This window comes from Camelus bactrianus, chromosome 30, assembly GCF_048773025.1.
Source record: "Camelus bactrianus isolate YW-2024 breed Bactrian camel chromosome 30, ASM4877302v1, whole genome shotgun sequence".
Classification (NCBI taxonomy): domain Eukaryota; kingdom Metazoa; phylum Chordata; class Mammalia; order Artiodactyla; family Camelidae; genus Camelus; species Camelus bactrianus.
In genome coordinates this window covers 8,742,442-8,768,686 of record NC_133568.1, presented here as the reverse complement: position 1 = coordinate 8,768,686, position 26,245 = coordinate 8,742,442, and the positions used below count along the sequence as shown (strand labels likewise).

General features: G+C 49.5%; 1 protein-coding gene across 2 annotated transcripts in view; it reads left to right on the top strand.

The window, feature by feature from the left end:
- The window catches only part of LOXHD1 (lipoxygenase homology PLAT domains 1), a 152,397-nt gene that overhangs the window by 77,936 nt on the left and 48,216 nt on the right, over positions 1–26,245 (top strand). For both annotated transcript variants that reach the window (XM_074355238.1, XM_074355237.1), the window contains exons 18-26: positions 1,079–1,239; positions 3,603–4,089; positions 4,488–4,642; positions 6,968–7,101; positions 14,235–14,404; positions 15,262–15,366; positions 19,354–19,482; positions 20,660–20,824; positions 21,866–22,047. In XM_074355238.1, coding sequence (XP_074211339.1) covers positions 1,079–1,239; positions 3,603–4,089; positions 4,488–4,642; positions 6,968–7,101; positions 14,235–14,404; positions 15,262–15,366; positions 19,354–19,482; positions 20,660–20,824; positions 21,866–22,047 — 1,688 coding nt within the window. The remainder of the gene's footprint in view (positions 1–1,078; positions 1,240–3,602; positions 4,090–4,487; positions 4,643–6,967; positions 7,102–14,234; positions 14,405–15,261; positions 15,367–19,353; positions 19,483–20,659; positions 20,825–21,865; positions 22,048–26,245) is intronic.

Sequence of the window (26,245 nt, the reverse complement as noted above, 5' to 3'; positions counted from 1 at the left end):
TGGTTCTCTTCCCTTTGTCATTTGCCACTTGTTTTTGGGAAATTTCCTTTTTGTTCTTTATAGCTGTCCTTGACTCTATCCTTGCTTCAGAATGTTTTATTTCAGCTACTATATGTTCATTTTCAATAGCTGGCTCTTGTTCTCTGAATGCTCAGAGAATTCTGCATAATCCTGACTACCTATTGTTCCGAGAACCCAGAAAGGGGACGGGGCTTGGGGTTCTCTCCATTCAGAATGCCAGCTTTTACTAGTCCACCCTCACTCCCTCCTGAGCCCGTTATCTCTAGTTCAGTGTCTTCAGGCTCTCAGCCAGTCCTCTTGTGTTCAGCCTTCAGTTTCTCACCTTGCTTTGGTAATGGGGGATCCCTCATCTTGATGAAAATAACAGCCTTCACTTGAAAAAAAACTACGATTTTGTCCTACAGCATTGCTGAGAGGGCAAGTCTTGTAACAGTCACTTTGAAAAAATATGGTCCCAGAGTTCTGGGAGACATTTGCTCTCCAATGGGAAGCGCCCTCTCGTGGTGAATACTTATAACACATGTCCACCCTCTTAACAGCTGCATAAAGCGCTGGTTCAAAACACAGACGGTTCTCCCTGGGTAGCTGTATCTGTTGATTTCATCTGAAAGGTGCATATACTTAGACGAAAACTGTAATTTCGATCCCTTGTCCCCTGCTGAAAATAAGGAAAAAAACCAAACACACAGCCTTTTGCTTCTTTCTGCCTTGGGGTGCCTGCCCAGGGGTAGGCACAGAACAGAGAGTGCCAGCTTGTGTACTGACTGCTCCTCATGCCTGGTTCCAGAGGATACATGTAGTGGGTAACTGAGCTTTGGAGTCTAATTACTTGGCTTTGCCACTTCCACCCCCTACTCAATTCCTCTAAGCCTCAGTTTGTCAGTCTGCAAAATGGAAATGATAGTACTCATTCATGACCTCGTGGGAGGACTGGATGAGATAATGCCTAAGAAGCACCAGATACAAGGTGCAGGCTCAGGAAATGTTTGCTCTGTAACTGTCATTACTACTGTTCTTATCACTAAATGTCCCATTTCTCCCCCGTGTGCCCACGCAGTGATCCACTATGAGGTTGAGATTTGGACGGGGGATGTGGGCGGTGCAAGCACCACGGCCCGGGTCTACCTGCAGATCTACGGCGAGGAAGGCAAGACAGAAGTGCTCTTCCTCTCCAGCCGCTCGAAAGTTTTTGATCGGGCATCCAAGGACACATTCCAGGTGTGTGTGTGGTGGGGGGCAAGGCAGCAGGGGTGCCAAGAGGGGGCCCAGCGATGTCTGAAAATGGAGGGGTTGGTTCTCAGCTCTGGCTTCTTATTTGAATCACCTGGGGAGCTTTAAGGACAAAGTGCTGCCTGGTCTACTCCTGGGTCAGTTGAATCAGAACCTCCGTGGTGGGAGATGTTTTCTGGGTGCGTTTCTGAGAGCGCTACCAGTGATACTAATGTGCTGCCAACACTGAGAACCACGGGAGTGGCTGATTCTGGTTTAGCAAAATATGGTGCAAGGTCCATGGATACTCCATCCACTCCGAGCCTTGTGGCCCCAGATGCTACAGCTCACTCAGCCCAAGGGGAGGGCCATGCCTCGCAGGCAGGATGCTGGGAGGCTTGGGGTCTCCTAGCTGTGTTCTGAGTGCTCTGGCCTCCTCACTTCCCTTTGAGAGATGAGAAAATGAGGTAAGAATATGAGCATGTTGTTGGCAGGAGAGGAGGATGCCCTTGGGGGGACATGAATGTTTTCTGTGGGATATGAGTGTGTGTGTACGTGTGTCTGTCTGCAGATATGTGTATGCAGGAATTATGTTCATGCTGGGTGCTCTGTGAGTGTCTGTGCGCCATAAGCAGTTTGGCCCTCACCAGAGAGTCCTAACCCAGTGCCCCACAGAGAGGGTCCTGGCTGAGCTGGGCCAGGGTCACAGGTGTATGGAACGCTGGCACTGGGGGAGCCTCATGGAGTCCACCCGCCTCGTTACACTGCTGAGCAGGTGAAGGAACTCTCTGAGCCTTAGCTTCTTCAGCAGTTCAAACCTAGCTTCGTGACACCTGCCTGGCCTGTTTCATGGTCCCTGGAAGAATCAAAATAGTCAACGTCAGGGAAAGTGCTTGGGAAACTGACCAGTCGTGGAGGTGGAACAGAGCAGAGCATCTTGCAGATGCCAACTGACCACGTGGCTGGACGTGGTGGTGGATGCATTTCCACCTGGGCAGAGATGCAGGGAGAGGGGACGGCAAGCGAGCCCCCCTGGAGAGATTGATTGCAAGGATGCTGTGACCTGGGAAATGCAGGAGAGGAGGTGGAACCTGCTGAGGAAGGGGCTTCCCGTACCCAGAGCCCATCCCCTACATAGTTGAGAAGAATATGTCCCCCTTTCTGGGGTCCTGGGCTCCATTCTGGCTAATAATTGTCTCACAAAGGTGGTTTTGCCTGCATTGTAACTTCATGAACAGGGAGTCAGAACACCTGAGTTTTCATCTAGGTCTGGCCTCCAGGGTGGGAAAGTGGGCTCCAATCATGGGGACAGCCCCAGGCCTCAGTCTCTCCAGCACACAGGTGAGAGAACTGGTGACACTGGGCTTTGGGGAGTGTCAAACCCCAGACAAGGGCCTGTCAGCACAGGGAGTTCTAAGAGTGGCCCAAAGGCAGGGACTCCATGCGAACTGTCCTCTGGGCTCTGCGGGGTCTAGATTTCCGCTTAATGTGAGGCTCAGAACAGAATGACAGATCAGAGGTTGAGGACCTGATCCTCTGAAGGAAAGTGAAATCCACTGACACCACCCTTTGAGGCAGCTGTGCGCTAGGCCCAGTGGGGGAGAAAGGCAAGAAGGAGTGGTCCCTGCCCTCAGGAATTGCCCCCTGAGTGGGCAGACACTAGCGCCTGCAAGCAAAGAGGCCATGCAGGCCAGGCCAGGACCCCATCCCAGCCCTGGGCCCCCTCCCAGCTCTCAGACGCGAGAGGCCTGGTGCAGGGGACGGGCCCGGGGCCTCTGGGGGTGTGAATGGCACTTTTCTTTTTGAAAAAATAACATTTTTTTTTGGCTTACTACAAAAGTTAGATACGATTAATGCTGAAAAAATGTTTGGAAAGAGAACACAGAAAAGCACAAAATGAAAAAAAGTAGTAAGAAAGTTCAGAAATTGAAATGAATAGGTTTTGGTTAAAGTAGAGGAGGGGATAATGGCCTTCTGGGGGAGGGAACCGCATGAACAAAGATATGGAAATGAGAAAAATAGGAATGAGTGTGATGTGCGTGATTAGAGTGTGTGTGTGTGTGTGTGTGTGTGTGTGTGTGTGTGTGTGTGTGTGTGTAAAGGATAGGGGGATTGAGACCATCCTGAGCATCACAGGGGTTTAAAAGGGAAGTTTGGGTGGAGGGTGGCGCCAGCCAGAGGTCCTGATGGCTGGCGGAGAAGCCAGGCTGGACGTGCCGGGGAGAAGGGGCCGGGGAGGCTTTGGGCTCAGAGGTCCCGCGCCCCTCCATCCCGCGGCTCCGCGCACAGGCGGCGCCCAGCCCCGTGGTGGGAGGAGAGGGCACGGGGAGGTGGCCCGGGCCACCCCAGCCACCGCCCCGCGCTCTGCCCAGCTGGAGGCGGCGGACGTGGGCGAGGTCTTCAAGATCCGGCTCGGCCACACGGGCGAGGGCTTCGGGCCCAGCTGGTTCGTGGACACCGTGTGGCTGCGGCACCTGGCGGTGCGCGAGGCGAGCCTCACGGCCGAGGAGGAGGCGCGGAAGAAGAAGGAGAGGGACAAGCTGCGGCAACTGCTCAGGAAGGAGCGTCTGAAGGCCAAGCTGCAGAGGAAGAAGAAGAAGAAGAAGAAGAAGAAGAAGGGCAGCGACGACGAGGAGGAGGGGGACGAGGAGGAGGAGTCCTCATCAGAGGAGTCCTCGGAGGAGGAGGAGGAGGAGACAGAGACGGAGGAGGAGGAGGAGGAGGAGGATGAGCTGGGGCCTGGGATGCAGGAGGTGATCCAGGAGTACAAGTTCGAAGCCCACCGCTGGCTGGCCCGCGGCAAGGAGGACAATGAACTGGTCGTGGAGCTGGTGCCCGCGGGCCGAGGGGGTCCTGAGCGTAAGCCTGGGGAGGGGTCAGCGGGCCCCTGGGGGGCCCAGGGAGGGGGAGGGGGAGGGGCCCCACAGCTCTCCTGACCTGGGTCTGAAATGCCCGTTCTCTGTTGGGTTCCAGCGGCCCTGGTCCCGAGGCGCTGGGGAGGAGCCCTGATGGAACTCGCTGTTACTCAGTGTCAGGGGACATCAGCAGGAGGGCTGCTGAGGGCGAGTTTTGCCATGACTCTCAGCCTCTTGGGCTTCATAGTCAAGGGGTGTCTTGGGTAGGGGGGAGGAGCAGGTTGGGTTCCAGGTTAGCATAGATATAGGTGTACCCGTAGTTCCTTACTGCTCCCACCATCTCGCTGGACACAAGGGGCTGAGCCCCGGGGTCCTCAATGCTGCATCTTCCTATGTCCCCAGCCAACACCTACGAGGTCCAGGTGATCACAGGGAATGTGCCCAAGGCCGGTACCGATGCCAACGTCTTCCTGACCATCTATGGCGAGGAATACGGGGACACGGGCGAGCGGCCCCTGAAGAAGTCAGACAAGTCCAACAAGTTTGAGCAGGGGCAGGTAGGGTGTGGGCTCTCTGGCCCTTGGGTGGCGGGTGGGACTCAGATGATGATTCCCGAGGCAGCCCCAGTCCAGTAGTGTGCCCTGCTGAAGCCAACCAAGTATAAAGAAATCACCTCCTCTGGAAGCCCTGGCACTTTGTGGTCGAGTTTATAAGAAAGGTACAAGTGGGCGTCCGGCACCAGGAAGCCCGCAGGAACTAACTGCAGACAGTTTTGGTGCAGATGCTCAGGTACTGAGTGGCTGGAGCAGCGATTCAAAGAGGATGTGCTAACTGTAAGATGGTGCTTTGGGGAGAACTTGGCAGGAAGGAGAGGTGTGAACTGGGCCTTGGTGGATGAGTATGGTGTGGGTGTCCAAGATGACAGCGAGAGGTATTTTCTGAAGATGGGATTGCATAACAAAGACATGGGGGTGGAAGCGTGGAAGGCCAGTTGGAGGACAGTGGGGCTATTTGCTATGCTGTAGTTAATGCCAAGCCATGGAGGGTGCTGCCTCTGGGAAGCTTACTGGGACCGATTTAAGGGATGGGAAGGGGCACGAGAGGCTTGAAAGACAGGCTGAGAAGCCGAATCTACATCCTGCGGCAGTGGGAGCCCCGAAGGCTTTGAGAATTAAAAGAAATGCGTGCACCTCCCTCCTCCAGGTAGAGTAGGAAAAGCATGGAAAAATATAGCTGTCATCCTTGTCTTTTGAGATTTTACAATGTCCTCTGGCCAAAAGACTGTCCTCCATCTCACCTTTCCCATTTCTGCCAGAGAACCAAAGCCAGATTCCCTCTTCAACCCAGAACAGAAATAAACCAAACCCACTAAAAATACTTCTGAAGGGGGAAGGGTATAGCTCAGTGGTGCTTAGCAATGCACTAGGTCCTGGGTTCAATCCCTAGTGCCTCCATTAAAATAAAGAAATAAAAACCTAATTACCTACTATCCTCCCCCAAAAAACTTGAAAACAACAACAACACAAAAATACTTCTGGACTCATTGCTTGGTTTATTTCAGATGTCCCCTGCTTTTTCTTTTAACATTACCTTCCCATGACTTGAGGATCAGGGTTTATTTCTGTGTTTCAGTCCTTTCCTTTAAAAATTATGGCCTTTATGATGGTTGGTGTTGGAAGAAAATTGTTATAAAGGATGTTGCTGTTACAGTTGATAAAATTTGACTATGGACTGTATGTTAGATAGTATTGTGTTGATGTTAAGGTTCCTGAATTTGGTAATTGTACTGTGATTTTATGAGAATGTCCTTGCTCTTAGAAAATCTACGCTGAAGAATTTAGGAGTGAGGAGGCATGATACCTGCCATACATTTTCAAATGATTCAGAAAAAAAATAGAGAATGAGCAAGAGTGAAAGAATGAGAGAGAAAGCAAGTGTTGCAAAATCTAAGTGAAGGGTGTACAAAATTTCATTCTTCTATTTCTGTAAATCTCCTGTAGATTTGGAATGCTTTTCAATATAAATAGTTTGAAAAGTTATAGCCAAGATGACCCCATTTACTTATCGGGTCCTGGTGTCATCTGTCTGGTCCTGGTGTCATCTGTCTCGTCCAGTGCACATGCATACACTTGGGTCATAAACATTCTCTCTTCCCACCTGAATGGTGAGCAAGTCCAACTCTTACACTTTGAATTCTGTCAATCAGTTGGGGTTTGCACTTTGGCTCGTAGTAAGTATTTAATCAAAATTGGTGGTTGGAAGAGTTTATGCACATATGTGCACACAAGCACATGGTCTCAGTGCACACCCAAGCAACAGGCACACATACCCCACGACACAAATGCAATGGTCCAGCCAACGTGTCTTCTCCTCTGCCCCCTCTCATGGTCACCTTCATTAGCCTCCTACTCCTCCCTCCACTTTCCGGGACACAGGAGGACCCCCTGGCAGGGGTGGGTGAAAAGACAATAGTGCAACTGATGAAGGGAATTAGAGGCACACACTTTCATCTATAAAATAAATAAGTCACAGAGATGTAATACACATAGGGAGTATAGTCATTAATGTTGTAACACCTCTGTGATGACGATGGTAACTGGTCTTATGTGGTGATCATTTCATAATGTATAAAAATATTGAACCACTATGTTGTGCACTTGAAACTAATACAATATTGTATGTTTATGATAACTCAAAAACAAGAACAAAAACAGAAACCAGTAGTGCAAACACAAGACAACTGGCTGCATTTTCCATGCCCCCCACCTTAATGACTTGGGTCTTACAGCCGGCCTCAGGCTGCCCCAGGTCCTGGGAGGGTGAAGCTGATGGCAAGGTGGGGAAGGCTGCCATCCCCTGAGTGCTACTCTGACCCTTCTCAGACAGACACCTTCACCATCTATGCCATTGACCTGGGGGCCCTGACCAAGGTTCGGATTCGCCATGACAACTCAGGCAACAGACCAGGCTGGTTCCTGGACAGAATTGACATCACCGACATGAACAATGAGATCACGTGAGTGGGACTGGAGGGGAGGGAGGGAGAGCCATGGAAAGTAGGGTGGGGTGGGGTGGCTGTGATGAGTGAGGGAAGGGGTGGGGGGGCTTTGACGTGGGTTTGGCCCATGGAGCTGGCTGGGGGCGCGTTCCTCCCTCCCGTCCCTCTCCTTGGACAGCCCCTACAGCTGCGTGCCCTGACAGGTGACAGTCTGGTAGAACATCCAATCCGGTTCTTGACCTGCATCATTTCAGAAGGTCGGGTTTTCTGTCCCTGCTGTGGTCCTGTCTCCATGCCCAGACTTCGTACCCATAAGTCTCTCCATGTATGAAGTGACTTCTAGGACATAGTTTTAATGTTCTAGACCAGGGATAAGCAAACTTGCTCTGGAAAGGCCAGATAGCAAATATGTCAGGCTTTCAAGGCCATTTGGTCTCTGTTACAACTGCTCAGCCTTGCCTTTCCTGCAGAAAAGCAGCCATGAATGATACCTAAGTGAGTAGGTGTGGCTGTGTTCCACCGAAACTTAATTTATGGACCTCAAAACTTGAATTTCATGTAATTTTCACATGTCACAAAGTAATACTGTTCTTCAGATTTTTTTCAACCACTTAAAAATATAAAATCTACACTTTGCTTGGGGGATATACAGAAGCAGGTGATGGGCCAGATTTGACCCATGGGTCATGGTTTGCTGGCCCTGCTCCAGATTCACAGCTACCACCAGGAGCTGGGTTGGGAAGGGAACATTGTCCTCCTGACAGACAAAGGAACCACACCCGGGAGGTGAAGCTGCAGCCCTAGGGTGAATTTGTGCCAGAGCAAGGACCAGAACTCTAGACCATCAGTGATGAAGCTGGTGTGTTTCCACCATTAGGCCACGCTGCCTTTTGGGCAAGAGGGGCCAAGGGGCAATAGACATGAAGGCCCGGAGCTGTGGTGGGAGGGGCCAAGGGAGGCAGAGGGGAATGTAGGCAAGATCTTGAGTGGGTTATGGAGCTGCGGAGGGCCTGCCAGTGCCTGGAATGTATCCAGCACTCGATAAATAAGTATTTGTTGAATTAAACATGTCTCTAGGAACATGACCTCTTCTTGGGCTCAACCCTGTGCAGGGCAAGGACTGATGGGGCTCACCCCATCTCCCACCTCCACCCTGCCCCACTAGCCCAGATATGTTCCAGATGGGGACTCAGGCACAGCTCACACATGATGTCATGGATTTCCATAAGGTCACCGTGATGGCTCTAAAGGGCTGTGCGCCAAGCCCATGGCTGGGAAGTAGAGTCCTGACCTGGGGTGGATCCTCTGCCCTTAGTCACCCTGGACAAGTTGCTCCATCTTAAATTGCTGGGGGGTTTTTTTGTTGGGGGAGGAGGTAATTAGGTTTTATTTATTTATTTGTTTTATTTTTTTTAAGGGAGGTACTGGGAATTGAACCCAGGACCTTGTGCATGCTAAGCACACACTCTACCACTGAGCTATACCCTCCCACCCTGACAAGTTGCTCCATCTTGAAGATGGGCTTAAAGATGCCAGCCCAACTTAAAACGTCTCCAGATGTTCTCAAAACCTAAGGCATTTAGGCTGGGACAGGATAACGTGCTGCAAAGAGTGTGAAGACAGGGACAAACTGTCAACATCCCCAGCTTCCCCTCTCAGCTTGATTAGCGTCAGTTAACTCTGTTCTGTTGACTTGGCATTTCTGGGCCAGCCCAACAATTTTTAAATTATCGTAGCTTTATAATCTATCTCAACATTTGTCAGTACATGTTCTCTTTCATGATTTTTTAAGAATGTTAGCTAATCTTACCTTTTTTCAAATCAAGATATTAAATGATTTGAAAAAAAATCCTGTTGGAATTGTGATTGTTTTGCGGAGAATTGCTTATTTAGAGTATGAAGTGCCCCCCACCGGCACACATTTCCATCGACCCAAGTGTTCCTTGAGGGATCTCAGTAGTGCATTTTCTACACACAGACTGCACATTCTTGTTGTGTTTATGCTCAAGTGATGTATATGTTTATTACTCTTGTGAATGGAACCTTCTCGTTACTCCTCTCTCCTCTTCCCTTCTGCTTCTCTTTTTGCTTCCTTCCTCCACTCCTCGCTCTCCTCCTCTTCTTTCGCTACGCTTCCTTGTCAGTGCTGTGTGATGACTCTTCTTCGCTTCCTTGGTATTGGAGCAGCAGTGAGGGCCCTGTGATGAGCTGGCTCCAACCGTTTGCAAGCTGAGAGCGACTCTGAGCAAAGCCTCCTCTGGGGTGTAGACATAAAATTATGGACATTCAGAGGAAACAGAATCTGAGTAGTGAATCTGCTCTCTCCTGTAGAGTACCATCTTCCCCTGGGGCCTTAATAAGGCCTTTGCAGCCAAAAGGATAAGTTAACACTGACTTCATCCCTCGACTACCCTGGACCCAGTTACCTGCCTCCATGCGGACCGGATGCCCTTTACTCCTCTCTGCTGTTCACGCCCCACCCCCAGTCCATCACTGCCTCTGTCAGAAGCGGAGTCAGACCCCACCTCTCCATCCTCAGCATCCCCTGGTCAGGTGCTGTCCGGCATCCGCAGGAGATGCTGGCCTGAGCAGAAGGGCTTAGGAGGGGATGTGATGTCTGGAGCCCCTGACACCACTGTGGGGTCACCCAGGGAGAGCTCAGAGTGTCGCAGAGGCTCTGATGTCCAGAGATGGATAGCACCCAGCAGAGCCACCACATGACCACCTCCAGCCCTTCTGGCCGCCAAGACTGCTCTGGAGAGCAGCTGAGTGTGAGGGGGAAATACCAGGAGGAGAAAGGGGTGCAGAAGGCTAATTGATGTAAAACTAATTCAATTGTCAAAAAAAACCTTTTTTCCAAATAGAAAGTGCCTGAGGTCCTTAAGAGGAGCTCCAAGCTGGCAGGAGGCGATCAAATGACGTGGAAAGCCTTTTCAATGGTGTTTTGCAGCTGTGGATGGCTTTTGAGTGGGCTTTCCTGGGATCTGAGGTCTCTCACTGGCTGACTGGGGCTTCACACCCAGACTCACATCCTCTCATAAAAGGATCCCTTTCGTCCATTGGGCGGGGAGAAAATTGCAAGCTTGGGAAAATTTATCTGTGGACTTTGCCCTGCCTCCTCTAGCCTGGGAGGATCCACCCACCCCAGGCCACTCTGAGAAAATGATGGTTTAAAAAAGTGTCAGATTGATTTTCGTATTGACAGCCACATCACATTTGGAACAAGTTGATACTGGTCCTCCTCCTCTCCTCTGCTCTGCTCAGACAATTCTTGGAGCCTTGGCTTGGCTTGAGGTATCACATTCTAAGGGGATTGTTAGAGAAAAGGAAGTGCATCTTCAATAAAAGGATGGCAGCTGATTAAAAAATGTAAGAGTTATGGCAGGAATGATGAAGATGGAAATGAAAGCTGTTCACCAGGAGAGGTGACGCCTTCTGATTCTGTTGATACTTGTGGGAGCTCATATATGTCAGGGGTTGTGGACACGGCGGCGAGTGAGGAGACCCTGAGCTCATGGGGCATATGGTTTGCCTAACAGGGGAGACAGACAATGAAATAAACGCTCCTGGCAACCTCTTCTGTTCTCATCACTTCAGTGACCATGTATTTGAGAACATTCATTGAGTGTCCATTTATTGACATCTCAAGTCATATCAGTCAAAATAGGCGAAGTTCTGCGAAATAGCAAGCAGCCTAAAATGTCAGTGGCCTCACACCGCAGAAGCTTATTTCTTGCTCATAACGCCTGCCCAGGGCTGGGCATCAGGGGACCTCGCGCCTGTGATCACTCAGAGGTTCAGGCCGGTGGAGGCTTTCCCTCAGTGTATGTTTCCACGCTCATCCCTGTAGTGGAAGGAGATGTGTCAAACCATGCCCTGGCTCTTAGAGAGCCCGTCCAGCCCAGAGCTTCTAAGTACATTAGCAAGGAGTTAAAAATTCCAAGTCCTTCTCATATCCAAAGCTATGAGCCTCTAATGTTTGGATTTTGGAACACATGACAGAAATGGTGGGATACTTGGGGGTCTGTGATCTTCAGTTAGTGCATCTTTATTAAGTCATTCTGTCTCACCCCCTCCCTTGTGCCTCATCTTCCTTCCTCCTCTAATACTCAACTAGCTGCTCTTTTGATCTGCAACACAATCGAATCACTCAGTTTCAAAGAGGAAGAGGAAAATGCCACAAAACTCAGAGAGGTATCTGGTGTTTTTTGTCCACATTCAGTCTGATATTCTGTGATTTCTGCACCTCTGTTTTCAGCCTTAAGACGTAGGTTCTTGTTCTAATTGATGGGGGTCCCATAAGATCCCTAATCATTCAAGACAGATAACTAGTCTTGAATTTCATTACATTTGGCAGACATGTTGGGTGGGCTTTTAAGCAAGGGTTGAACAAGAATTTGGTGGATATTTTCCCCCATAAGTTTCATCTAACAAGAAAGTATTCTCTGGAAGCCCTCACTCCTCCAGGGTCTTGGGGGTCCTAGAATGTTGAGACAGGAAAGACCTCACAAATGGTTTCATCCAGTCTTCTTAGTGATGAAACTCGGGCCCAGGGGCCACGCAGCATGTTAGGGGGAGAAAAGGGGCACAGGCCCAAAGTTCCCGGGTCTCAGAGCCACAGTCTGTTGCCACACTGCTCTGCCAGTATCGCCAGTAGACTTATATTTGACGTGCTCCAGTCTCTATGCACAAAATGGGAAAGGCCATGTGTTATGTACATTTTACAAATGTCAGTTTTGCAATCCGTTCATTCCAGTTTCATGTTTAAGTGAAACTCGTACTTTTGGTGGCCCCAAGCTTTGTTTCAATGCTCAGTTTAAACCTCCTGCTGATCCAAGCCCTGGCTCTTCCTTCCACAGCCCTTGCTTAAGTGGAGTGGTGAGCCTACCTACCCAGAAGACCCGAATGTCTCTCTTCTCCTTTGCTCCTAAAAACATCCCCACTGACTCCTGTCCCCAGACCTGCTTGAGCAGGATTTACTCCTGTGGGAGAAAGGGGAAGGGGCTCAGTCCTCTGCACCCAGCAGGTGCCTGCTGGAGCTGTGGAGATAGAGGCTGGATGCCCAGCACTCAGGCCGGTCCTGGCTCCTGCCCTCCTGCCCAGGGAGCTGGATCCAGAGGTGAGCTGCCTGGGAGGCTGCAGCTGGGGCCACGCAGAGGGGCTTTAATGTCTCAGTGCAGGTGTTTCAGGGATGGCAGGGATGGGGGCACCAAGAAGCCAGCCCCTGATTCCCCGCACGCATGCGCTCTTCACAGGTGTGGGACGGCTTGTCCCCTCCCTCTTTGGTCTTCCTGACTTTTTTCTCTTTCCCGGAATAAGTCTCCCAACTCTTTCTTTATGCATCTCTCTCCCTCTGTCCTTATCCTCCAACCTCCCACACTCTCATTGTCTCTGCCTCCGTCCCGACTCCACTCCTTTCTTTATTTCTCTCTCTCTCTCCCTTAATTGGCTGTAATTTAGAACAAAAGACTAGTATTCATAAATTATTTGATTGAACAAAAATTTAACTTTCCCATTCAGGCATTTAAAGGCTGAGAAGTGGAACAATATTCATTTTTCACTTAAACACTAATTTCATAGCAATTTAGTTTATATCTCCCTAGGTTGAGTTCCTCCCACCCTTTAAATCCACAACTAATTAAATGCACGGTTGCTTCTCTGTGTCCTATCGAGCCTGTGGGGGGCGCTCTCTGGTGCTGCTGCTCTAACGTGCTGACACGGGAAGGCAGTAAGGACTGTGGGGGGATATGGAGCCCAGACAGAGATGCTCCCACCTCTCCAGACCTCGACCAGTCCCTGAATGCAGCTTATGCATCTGGACAGTGGTGGAGAAGGGGTGCAGATGGGGTGGAACAGCCCCAACTTAGAGACAAGCTGCATTCCCAGACCTGCTGAGTTGTTCTGGAAGCTTAGGGATCCCGTGGGAACTGTCCAGCCCATAGTTTCCCGAGATCCCAGGCATGGGCTGAAGAGAAAGAAAGGAAATATAATAGTGATAATAACAAGCACAACAGTATTAGTAAATTCTTAACCAAGAGCGCACACCAAGAGCCAGACATTTTTTAAGCACTTAAAAATGTTTAACTCATGTAATTCTCACAACTACCTATACAAAAGGCAATTTTATCCTCTTTCCACAGAGAGTTACCTAATAAAATGCAGAATGGCCAATTAAATTTGAATGTCAGATAAACAACAAATAATATTTTAGTATAAGTATGTCCCAAATATTGGATGGGATACACTTATACTGAAACATCATTCGTTGCTTACCTAGAATTCAAATTTAACTAGGAGTCCTGTGATTTTATTGGCTAAGTCTGGCAACCCTTACACAAAGAGGTAAAGAAACTTGTTCAAGTTCACATGACAGTAGGTGGCGGAGCCAGGATTCAAACCCAGTTTGGCTCTGCAGGCGAGTCCTTTGTCACTGCAGTCTCCTGCCATTGTGCTGGGTCAGCCTCTACAGTGAGGAGTCTGACTCTAACCTCCCTTCCGGATGGTACCAGCTGTCTCCTGTGCCAGCTCCTAGGCCATACTCTTTGTGCCTTCCAGAAGCATCATTGGGTCATTCCATTAAAACTCGTAAATTCAATCCTTAGGTATTAAGCACCTGCTGTGTACAATACTCTCTGCTCTGGCTAACAGATTGATTCTAGAAAAGGCAGGAACAGTCCCCAGAAGCCCCTCTTCTTCCAGGTCCCTCCAACATGACCCTGACTGAGGGTCTGCTGTGCCCAGGTACTGTTGCACAGCCATTTTCAACAGGTTTTCTGGAAACCACACCTCATGTGTGTTGTCTGTCCCAGGCAAGTGGCTCTAATGGGGCTGATTCCCAGGCTCGGTAGGATGGGAGAACAATGCCGGAGGTGGGGTTGGGGAGACAGGGCATTTGGGCCCCATGAAGTCCTTTCATTTCTCAGCCCAAGACCACTCCTTCAGGAGACCTTTCCAAAGAGCCCTCCCCAGCGGTGGGAAGGGTATAGCTCAAGTAGTAGAGCGCATGCTTGACGTGCACGTGGTCCTGGGTTCAATCCCCAGTACTTCCTCCAAAGAGAAATAAATGAATAAACCCAACTACCACCCCCTCATAAAACAAACACAATAAGCAAGGAGACCGTCCCAACCTTTCCTCATCCCCATCCTCACAGGTACTACTTTCCATGCCAGCGCTGGCTGGCGGTGGAGGAGGATGACGGCCAGCTGTCCAGGGAGCTGTTGCCAGTAGACGAGTCCTATGTGCTGCCACCAAGCGAGGATGAGGAGGGCGGGGGAGGTGGTGACAGCAACCCCCTCGACAACTTGGCCCTGGAGCAGAAAGGTTTTCTAAATGAGAGCTGATTTCTTTCCTCCAGCATCCCTCCCCTCTGTCTCTCCCCACTCCCCCAGGTCTCCATCTTCCCTCCCCCTGGGGCCTCTGGGCACTTCCTTCTCTGGCAGTTTATCCAGTCGCCTCTCCGTGGCAAGAATGAGGAGATGAAGGGGGCGTAAGGCTGGGTGTAAAGTACATGACTTGGCATGAAGTTATTGCCAGGACTGGAATGGAACAGAATGGAACAGAATGGAATGGAATGGGATAGAATAAAATGGAATGGAATGGAATGGGATAGAATAAAATGGAATGGAATGGAATGGGATAGAATAAAATGGAATGGAATGGAATGGAATGGAATGGAAAAGAAAGAATAGAATAGAATAATAGGACAGAATAGGACAGAATGGGTTATAGCTGGTTCTGACTTAGTCTTGTGTCCTCTCTTCTGGGCACATTATAGATTCAATATATTTCTGTCAAGGGAAAGAATGGACTTTCAATAGTTCAATGATGCTTGAGCTCCCTTCCTTGAAACTTGCATCCTTAAAACTTCCCACCCTGGAGGAGTGAGGCCAGGGCTCCTGGTTGGTGAGCTTCTGAACCTCACAGTCACCCCAAGTCTTCCCTAAGTATCCTACAACTTTATTGACTGAGGGTTTCCTATGTGAGCTGGATGTGGGGGGCCTCATCTCTGCCTTCAGAAATTTTCCAGACTAAAGGCAACTGCAGAACAGCGCATGCTGCAGTAAAGGGACTTATAGAAATGGTCAGCGTGAGCATGGAAAAGTGCTCAGGAAGTTTTCTGCCTCCTCCCTTCACAGGAGGTGCAATCTACCACTCACTTCACGCTCTTCTCCCGGCAGATAAATCTACCACATTCTCAGTGACCATAAAGACTGGGGACAAGAAGAACTCGGGCACAGATGCCAACGTCTTCATCACGCTCTTTGGCACTCAAGATGACACTGGTAAGAAAGCAATACAGGACTGAGACTTTCCTTTCCAGGGAGACTAGGAGATTCAGTGGAACTTTCCAAGGAAATCCTGGTCATGCCTCTGTCTCTCTCTATTAAGAAAACGTTAAAAAAAAATTCCCTTTATTGTTTTATTTTATTTTATTGTGGGAAGAACATTTAACATGCAACTTATCTTCTCACCAAATTTTAAATTGTGAGCAAAAAATACTGCAAGCCATATCAGTAAACAAAGAATGCTGAAGCCATCAAGTCATCAGCCGCTGCAGCCACCCCCCAGTGAAGACAAGCCTACAGCCTGGCCTCTGCGGTGTGCTTTGCTGGGACTCAGTAAGAAAGGACAGGACACTGGCCCTAGATAGCTAGATGCTTGTCAAAGGAATGAACTCAATGATCCCAAACGTTTGCTGCCTCCCATACATAGAAAAGTGCTAAATTCTTTAACTTGAGATGTCTGGTTTTCTTCAGTTAACAAGTAATCTTTTAATGTTCTGACTGCCTGACCTGGTCTTTGTTGTAAGCCTCCTACAAATCCTAGCTCCTCCTCTGCCTCTTTGAAGCAGTTTCTCAGAGCGATCTGAGAGGCTGTCATCCCAGCTCGAGTCCTCCTGCCGAATAAAACATAACTTTCAACTTTTAGGCTGTGCATTTATTTCAGTAGACAAAATGTACAATACATTATTGTTGACTATAGGTATGTGTTGTACCCCAGATCTCCAGAGCTTATTAACCTGAAACTTTATGCCAGTTGATTAAAAACTCATTTCCTCCTATCCTTAGCTCCTGGTAACCACCATTCCAGGCTTTGATTTATGTCTCTTTGATACTTCATTTAAATGAAGTCATGCTGTATTCGTCTTTCTGTGTCTGACTTATTACACTTAGCATGATGTCCTTAAGGACCATCCACATTTTTGCATATTGGAGACTCTCCTTTTTAAAGGCTGATTAATATTTCACTGTATGTGTATACTGTATTTTCTTTATCCATTCATCTGTCAGTGGACATTAGGTTCCCCCCCCCATCTTAGCTATTGTGAGCAGTGCTGTAATGAGCATGGGAGTGCTAATATCTTTTCAAGAACCTGATTTCAAATCTTTTGGATATATACCCAGAAGTGGGATTGTGGGTTCATATGGTGGTTCTATTTTTAATTTTTTGAGGAAATTTTATACTGTTTTCCATAGCAACTGCGCCATTTTGCATTCCCACCAACTGTGTGCAAGGGTTCCAATTTCTCTACATCGTCACTAACACTTGTCTTTTGTTTTTCTGAGAGTAGCCTCCTGACGTGTGTGAGATGACATCTCATTGTAGTTTTGATTTGCATTTCCCTCATGATTAGTGACAATGAGCATTTTTTTCATGCTCTGTTGGACATTTTTATGTCTTCTTTGGAGAAATGTCTGTTTAAATCCCTAGCCCATTTTAAATTGGGTTATGAGTTATTTTGCTTTTGAGTTGTAGGAGTTCCTTGTACGTTTTGGTGATTAAACTCTCATAGGTACACGGTTTGCAAATACGTTCTCCCATTCTGTCGGTTGCCTTTTCACTCTGTTGATTGTTGCCTTTGCTGTGCAGAAACTTTTTAGTTTAATGTAGTTCCACTTGTTAATTTGAGTTTTTGTTGCCTATGCTTTTGGTATCCTGTTCGCAAAGTCATTGTCAAGACCAATGTCATGATGTGTTTCCCTTACGTTTTATTCTAGGAGTTACAATTGCAGGTCTTACGTTTGAATCTGTAATGCATTTTGAGTTGATTTTTGTGTATGGAGTGAGATATGGACGCAAATTAATCATTTTACGTGTAGAGATCCATTTTCCCCGCCATTATTAAGGAGGCTAGCCTTTCTCCATTGGGTGCTGCTGCACCTCTGACTCTTGAAAGACTGCATGCAACCAGCCCCATCAGAGAAAGGCAATTCCATTTTTCTTAAAAATCTCTGGGTGATGTGACTTGTCTACCTTGGTTGTGAATGTTGATTCTTGTAAGAGTTTCTTCCTAAACTCTTACTCAGTCAGTCCTACTGCACTCTGATGGCAGAGAGCCCTGCCCTCTCTCCTGCCCTCATTGCCACCTCTCCCACCTACAAGTGTTTGGAAGCCATGAGAATTATCTTCCCTTCAATATCCTCTCCCCCTGGTAATGGTGGCTGATTCTTTGTCCAGGTCTTTCTGAAAGTTTTCACCATTTCCTGTGCCCTTCCTTGAGGTGTCACTCTGTTTGCCTTTCAAAACTGTAATGAAGGGGCTCCTCAGTCCAGACAGTGAGTGGTCTCTTCTGCCAGCTTGCTTCTTCTGTTCCAAAGACAGAAGCATCTCTATGTCTGCCTCAGTAACCACCTGGGCAATGGTGGCTCTTCCCAACCTCCAATGAGATTCAGTCAGTAGGTTCCATGGTACTCTCAATATGAGATGCTCAAGGAATCTTGGAGTCATTCTAGAATCTTGGTCAGGGTAGTCAGAGAAGAGGGCATGTAATGTTGGCATCAGCCATCCACTTGGACCACCTGTCCAGCCATTCTGCAGAGTTCAGAGGGAAGAACCATTCCCTCAAGTGGTCATCATGTATGTACTCAAAATCCTGTGGGTCTGCAGCTTTGTGCCAAGAATTGCTGTAGAATGAAGGAGCTTAATCCCCGACTTTGGGGTGCCCACTTGCTAATACAGTGGTGTGGTGATAGCGCAGGGACTCAGGCTTGACTGATTGGTTTAAACTTCTGCTCTACCATTTATTAGCTGTGTGACCTTGGGCAAGTTGTTTAACCTCTCTGTGCCTTAGTTTGCTCTACTTGTAAAATGGAGATTAAACTAGTGCATGCCTCATAGAGTTGTGGATTTAATGAAACTGAACACGTAAAATATTTGAGACAAAATGACACTCAATAAAACATTTATTATTATTATTTAATAGGTTAGATAATGCAGATATAATGAGTGAACTTGGTCAAAACTTACAAATGTATGTCATTGGAGTAGTTACTGAACCACGGTCAATGAAATTGAGGGGCCCTAACAACTGCTGTTATTTGCCAAGGGATTTCTATGTGTTAGGCACATTCTCGAACATTTGACAGTCACTGTCTTAGTAAAGACTCACAACAACTCTATGAGGAAGGCACCAAGACCACCCCTTTTGACATTTGAAGAAACCAGCTCTCAGAGAATTAAATAATTTGCCCAAGGCTACCCAGATGATTGAACCAAGGTCTGTCTGACTTTTTGTGGACTGAAACCAGTCTACAGTGAGTCTATGATTACCAGAAGACTTCCTACAAGGGCTGGGACTTACAGGGTTAAGGAGACTGACTTGAAGGCAATGTGGTGCATGCTGAGGCAGGAGGGGATGGCGAGGGACCCTGAGACAACCTTAAATTTCAGACCGACACCGCAGCCAGAGTCCCAGGACGGACCAGGCTTGTGGGGGACCTCCTGTCATCCAAGGAAGAGTCTCCAGAGAATTCCCACGTACCCCATCCCAACAGGGGAGCCCCTGTTTCCCCCGGGATCATGGGAGGATGACTCTGTCACTGAAGTGTGTGACTTGCACTCCACCATTTTCTCCTGGATGATCTTGAATAAGACACTTAATTTCTGAGTGAGTCTCCTTTTTTCAGATGCAAACTGGAAATAAAAATACATACATCAAAGGGTTATTGCAAAGCTCAATAAAAGGGCACACACACACACAAAGTGCCAAAAATGCCCAGTGGATGGTAATTGCACAGTCTAAATATGATGAAAGTTCAGAAATTTGGTCATTATGAGGAGAGACCAAAAGAGGTGGTCAGAAGGGGAGGGTATAGCTCAGTGGTAGAGTGCGTGCTTAGCGTACACAAGGTCCTGGATTCAATCCCCAATTCCTCCATTAAAAATAAACAAGGAAACAAATTCTAGTTACTTACCCTCCACGCCGAGAATTAAAACAAACAAAAAAAGAAGTGATCAGACTATGTTTGAAGGTCTCATGTGGTCGGCAGGAATGACCCTCCTGAAATCCTCCAAGACCAACAGCGACAAGTTTGAGAGAGACAGCATCGAAATCTTCACAGTGGAGACCCTGGACCTGGGAGACCTGTGGAAAGTCAGGATTGGCCATGACAACTCAGGTTTGACTTCCCTCCCCTCTGTTCCCAGCTAAGAACATGAGGACCATGGACAGGTCCCTGAGGGTGTCTGGGAAAGAATCTGAGATAGATGTGGATGTCACCTGCCTTCCGTACTGATACGGTTTCCTTGGTCCCTTCAGCCTGGTGGAACCCCTGCTGCACACAGAGATTCTGGTCTCATTGGTCAGGGTGGGGCCAAGACACTGGCGATTTTTAAAGCTTTTCCCAAACCCCCACCCTCAGAAACTTTACTGTGCAGCCAGATTTGAGAATCCCTGAACAGTGATTCTCAAATTTGAGTGTGTATCAGAACCACGAGGGAGGCTTGTTACAACACAGATTTCTGGGCTCCACCCCCACAGTCTTTGATTCAGTAGATCTGGGGTGGGACCTAAGAGTTTCTCACAAGTGATGCTGAAGCTACTGGTCTGGGGACCCCACTTTGAAAACCACTGATGGAGCCAGTCCTTCCCAGAACCCACTGACACTGCAGCCAGACAAAGGAGTTGCCCAAGTTTGTTCTTACTCAGTAAAATAGGACTCGTTTTCTTGGTCTTCAAGCTATGTTTGCTAAGCCTGAGGAAGGAGGCCTGCCTTCTGCCCCGGGACTGAGCGCTCGTTTCCCCAAGGAGGATCGTCAGTCCTTCCCTGATTTCCCTCCCCTTCATGCATCACGAACTGGGGCCAGGGAGTTCAGCGTGTCACCCATCACTGGGTGAAATTATAGAGTCCTCGTTAATGCGGGCTCTCCCTGTCATCTCTGGGCTCCCTTTTGGGGCTACCTCCCACCCTTTTTTGGACTGCCTTCCACCCTGCACACCCAGCAGAAGTATCTGTGTACCAACAAGAGGGAGCAGAAGCTGTTCTTTGAGAGGAAGTCTGGACAAGGGCTTACTTCTCTTCCATCAGACTCTGCTTCCTGTCATCTCGTCCCCTTGCTCTTTGGTTCTTGCTAATTTCTCTGACAAGAGCCTGGAGTGTGACCCAGCTTCAACTGGGTGCGTGTTTTAACAGGAATGATGTAAGCCGTGCTGTAAGCAAAAGGGATGGCATGTTCACAGTGGAGCTGTGGGCACCAGCTGTCAAGTAAGGAAGGATGCTTGGAGTCCCTGAGGTTATGCAGAGGAAACCATCTGTGTAGAGGTTTTTGATGGTTTCCATGTCTCCTTCCCTCCAGGCAAGGCTCCAGGCTGGTTTGTAGACTGGGTAGAGGTGGACGCCCCATCTCTTGGAAAGTGCATGATGTTCCCCTGTGGCCGCTGGCTGGCCAAGAATGAAGATGATGGGGCCATCGTCAGGGACCTCTTCCACGCAGAGCTTCAGACAAGGCGGTACACACCATGTAAGGAATCTTGCATGGCGAGCCTGGACCTCCTCCTGGACCCCATCACCCACCACCCCAGCTTGGTCCCAATCCCTCATCCACTGTTGACCTTTGGCCAGACTCACCTTGGTGATTGGAGTCTCATTCGTCTTTTATAAATTCCTTAGGCCCTTTGCTGGCTGTACACAGAGCCCTGGAGTCAGGGAAAGGAAATAGGAGATGTATTCCAAATTCTACCCCAAACCAGCTGGTGACAACAGGCAGAGATCCTGACTTGTCTGGAGTTTCAGTTTCCTCTTCTACAAAATAGAGATAATAATTCAGGATGGTTGTAAGACCCAAAACAGGGAAGATAAAGGTCTAACAGTGAGGGGTCGTTATCAATCCCCTCACCAGTCCTCCCTCCGTCATTAACATATCACTATATGATCTTATCCTGATTAGGGAAAAAAAGAACTTGCAAAGAAGATCAATGTAATTGCCTTACCAGCTAAAGAAAAGGAGGAAGCAGAATAATTTGGTGAAGTCTTGACACTTCCCTTCCACTAATGTCATCAGGAAGTCCGTGTTGGGGGGTGCAGGGGGGCCAGTGTGGAGTGAGTGAGAGGCTGGGAGCAGGGGTTGGGGAGAGAAGAGAAAGGATTCTCACACTGTAGACTGGCTAATCCGATTGGCAGTTGTTCCCTGAAATATAATGCTCCTGTGTATAGAGTGTCTACAGCTAAGGACCACACTGGGAATACTTTACAAATGAGGAAACCGAGGCTTGTAAGTGACTTGCCCAGGTCACAAAGGTAATCAGGTTAGAGCCCGTGCTTCCGGCCAGTCTGCTTTACTAGCTCTGTGATGTGAGAGGCACAGAGACCTTGGTCTGAGGGCGCTAGGCAGGACAGGACATCTTCCCCTACCCTGTGGTTGCTAGGCAGCCGCGTGAAGTTTCAGGTACCTGGTTAGCAGCTCCCTGGCCAAGGGGCCAGCTGGTGAAGAAATTTACCTTGCCTGCATTTATTTCCTGTTTTCACGTCCTCTCTGACTTTGCTCTCTGCCCCCAACCCTTAGTTGTCCCTTACGAGATCACCTTGTACACCAGCGACGTCTTTGCTGCTGGGACAGACGCCAACATCTTCCTCGTCATCTATGGCTGTGATGCCGTGCGCACCCAGCAGAAGTATCTGTGCACCAACAAGAGGGAGCAGAAGCTGTTCTTTGAGAGGAAGTCCGCCTCCCGCTTCATAGTGGAGGTACCTGGGCTCAGCAGGCTGCTGGGGAAGCCAGGACTTGGGGGAGGGGGCAGGCAGAAGACGGGGAGGAGGAGAAGCCCTTCATCCAGAGCCCAGCATGCACCTTTCACTTGATGGCTGCAGTGAGTGAGAGACGGGCGGTTCATCCAACCTCTCTGAGCCTCAGCACATCCGAGTCTCCAGGAGGACCGTGAACCTCACCCTGTCCCTGCAGGGCTAGTGTCCAGATCAAAGGCAGTAATGAGTGGGCAGGGCTTGGGGAGACTAGATACACAATTCCAGTTCCACTGGGGCATCTCCAGGGCTACTAACAACAGACAAGTATCCATGAGGAGAGCTGGCTTCCAGACTTGGTCATCAGATAACTGTGTCTCCCCTCATCTGCCAAGCTGTGGCCAAACAACCCGATGCAGAAGAGCATCCCTTATGTTCCTCGGGTCCCCCCGCAGCCCCGACCTGGGGATTTTGCTGTTCCATGCTTACTGTGGAATTAGGTCGTGGCAGCTTGGTATTCTGTACACTTAGTCCAGTGCATCCCTGTGCACTCCACTGTGTGCCCAGTTGGGTGGGAGACGCAAGAGAAGAAAAGGACCCAGACTATGCCTGCAAGGGGCCTGCAGTCCAGCTGGGGAACCCCAGGCCTCCTATGAGGCTAATGAGAGAGTGTGGTGATCATCACAATATGACATGAGGGTAAGAAGGTGCAGTCATAGGGCTTTACCTGTATTAACTCACTTAGCCCTCATAGCAGAACTGCCCTGTAATTATCCCTGTTTAAAGATGGGGAAACTGAGGCACAGAGAGTGTAGTAGCTTACATAAAATCACACAGCTAAGGCAGGATTCAAAGCCAGGCAGATTGACTCAGAATATGTGCTCCTAGCCCCTGCAGTAGACCAGCCTATCATGAAGGGGGCAAACGGTGAGGCTGACTGGGCTGCTGTGGGTGTTCAGAGAAGGGAGAAGGCTCCCGGGAAGCGGTGGCCTTGAGCTGACCCTGAAAGCGGGCATAAGCAAGAACCAGGAGGGAAGGCATGCCTAGCAAGGGGACCGTGGTAGCCAAGGGCTGGAGGTGGATGTAAACGCAGCATGTGGTTTGACACTTGGTCAGAGGGGACAGAAGGAGAGTGATGTGACTTGGATAGAGGACCGGACACAGCAGGACTGAAGGGGGACGACTCTGAGGACAGGAGCTGGGAGCCCGGGGAGCCTGGACATGCCAGGCAGTGGGGGCCTTTGGAAACACGCCCCTTGTTTTCTGGTAGGAGACAAAGCCCAGAGCCCCTTGCTTCTTCCTCAGCCAGCGTCTGTCCTGGGGACTCCCTGCTCCCTCCTCTCCTTCTTGGAAACAGTCATCGCTTGTGGGAAGGTTGCCACCTTGGTGGAGTTTTTTAACAGGGAAAATTCAAGGGTGATTCATCGACCTACAGAAAGCAACGCCTCACCCACCAAAGATGTCACGGCGCCTGAGTCATCCCAGCCAGATGCCGGCAGCGGCCCGAGCCGTGATTACACCCCAGCGCGACTTCCGGCGAGTTTTATCAATGAAACCCGCCAACAGGCAGCTATAAATTGCCAGTAATTTGTTGCCTTTTTTTTTTTTTTTTTTCTTTTCAAATCTATCTGGGTGTGGAGGCGGGGTAGGAGAGTTTAGGAACAAATGAGATCGCTTTGTGTCCCTGTGTCTCCATTTCTCTTTTCCCACTGATCTTCAGGTAAGAGGTGGACTGTGAGCCCATGACCCTGGGCTCTGGCTCTGCTCGGCCTCTAAGTCACCAGCCAGCACGCCTCCCTGCTCCCCGCCACGGCCTCATCCTCAGACACAGGGATTGGCTGGAGAAATAACAGTAATAGCAAAATTTGCTGAGCGCTTCCCATGTGCCGACTTGTTCTAGGCATTTCATGTGGATCAGCTCATCTAACCCTCATCACCATTCCAAGCGTTAGGTAGTATAATTGTCCCATCTTCTGGTGGAAATGGCGCAGGAAGCCTGGGAAAGTTGCTCACGGTGTCAGAATTAGCGAACGGCAGAACCGCAATTTGGGACTCAAGCTGTTCAGTTCCAGAGCCTTCCCTGCTTAACCCTTTCACCTCTCGGGAGAACCCCAAGGTTCCCACTGACTCTGAAGACATCAGGGTTCAGCTCCGAGGTCTGCCATCCACAGCCAGCCGTCCCCTAAAGGCCTCCTTGCTCTCTGAGGGGTCATGGCTCGCGACTGAGTGACTGGATGATTCAGGTGAAAAAGTACCATTGAAGTTGAGGTCCACACAACTCGAACCCCAGAGGTGGGACAGGGAAGGAGGAAGAGAGGCCCCTGGACAGAGGGAGAGATGGGTTCTGAGAAGCATCTCCGTTCTGTGAAGCATCTCTGTTTCTCCTGCTGTGAGAGACTGAGGCCTGGTGAAGTCAGGGATGTCTGTTTAATAATTCAGAAAGCCCAGGGCTCTCAGGGGACAGCACTTCTCTGACAAAGCATGGCCGAGCTGGCCGGAGGGGCTGGGGCAGCAGAGGCGACAGCAGCTGCAGCATCTTGGCAAGTCACAGTGTCTCCAGCAAAGGGGCACCACGCCAGCTACTTCCAAGGAGAGAATCGTTGGCCACGGAAGCACATCTGCAATCTTAGAGCCAGAATTGACCTCGAGAGGTTGCCCTGCCTACACCCCCGCCTTCAGCTGAGCCAGATGTTACTCTCCCCATTTGACAGATGAGGCAGTTGAGGCCTGGAAGTTCAAGTGATGGCCTAGATCACACGGCTAGTAGGGCTGCCACTGGGAATGACGAGGATGGGGATGGGAGCAGGGGAGGTTCCTCAAGCAGTGCTAATGGGCCCCCCTTGGCTGCTGAGTGTGGGTGGTCTGTGGGGAGAGAGGAAAGCACTGGGGGAGCTGTTCCAGTTCGTTCCCAGGTCACCTTTGTCTAGGGTTATAGCGGCTTCACATTTCATGAACGACTCAATCAATTGTTCAGACGCCAGTCACTCATCAGGGGCCTGTATCCACCCGGAGCTGGCTGTGCCTTCTCCTTGCAGTACTGAGAACTTGATGGAGCAGGCCGGGCAGGTAGCCGTGCAGAGGAGCTGCCAGGGAACTCAAGTCTGCACACCCCTCTTCGCCCCCAAAGTCAAAGTGAACCTCAAGACATGCATTCCATGGACCACCCATGAGCCAGGGCACCTAGCTATTACCGTATTTCCCTGCCCTCTTTTCCCTTTGCCCTGACTTCCTCATCTGTTTCCTGTCTGTCATTGCCTGGATCCCCATAGGGATGAGCAGAGTGTGAACCGGAACGCCAGCACCATTTCAGAGGAGAACATGACACAGGAGAACTCACTGGGAGAGGCCCCAGAGGCTCCCAGAGGCCCTGGAGTGGGACCTGGTGGGATGACGGAGGACAGCCCGGCAGAGAGCCATGGTGGCAGGTCCCAGCTGAGTGGACGCCTTGCCTTGTGTCTGTCCACCTCACCGTTTCCTTAGAGGGCTCCGAGGGAAGGATCAGGGGATCGGTCATTCCTTGCTGAGTCCCTCCCCTGTGCCTTGTGCCCATAGGCTTCAGGCAAGAGAGACAAGAGGTGACAGCTCCTGAATTTCAGGGACTCACTTTGGCACTGACGTATCAGCATTTTCATGCAAGAGGACTGACTTTCACAGACACCATGGTGGTTAAGGTTCAACCCTGGGTGTGAGAGAACCCAGCTGACCTTGTCACATCCATTTAACAGATGAGGAAACACTTATTCTTTCATCCTTTCTGCCAACTGACTACCTGGATCACAGGCTCTGTTCTGGGCTTTGGGGATACAGTGGTGAGCAAAAACAGATGTGGTGCCTGCCCTTGTGGCTTTCAGTGGTGGAGGAGAAAGTACCTCACAAGTAAACGCACACTTCTGACTGTGAGGAGTGCTGGGGAAGGGGACTGTATGATGCTGCCGGAGCTACCAGAAAGAGATTTAACTTTCTCAAGGTGGTCAAGGGGGTTCCCTGAAGCAGTGATCTTTGAGCCTGAAACCTGAACCATGAGGTTGAGCAAACACTGGTTTAGGCAAAGAAGAGGAAAGAGAAGGGGCAGAGAGAGCATATGCAAAGGCCCTGTGGCAAGAGAATGGCAAGGTTGAGGGACTGGAATTTGACTGATACAGAAAAGGAGTGGCTGGAGATGGAGGGGGTTCTTAGGGGCCAAGGAGAAGGGCAGGCTGGCAAG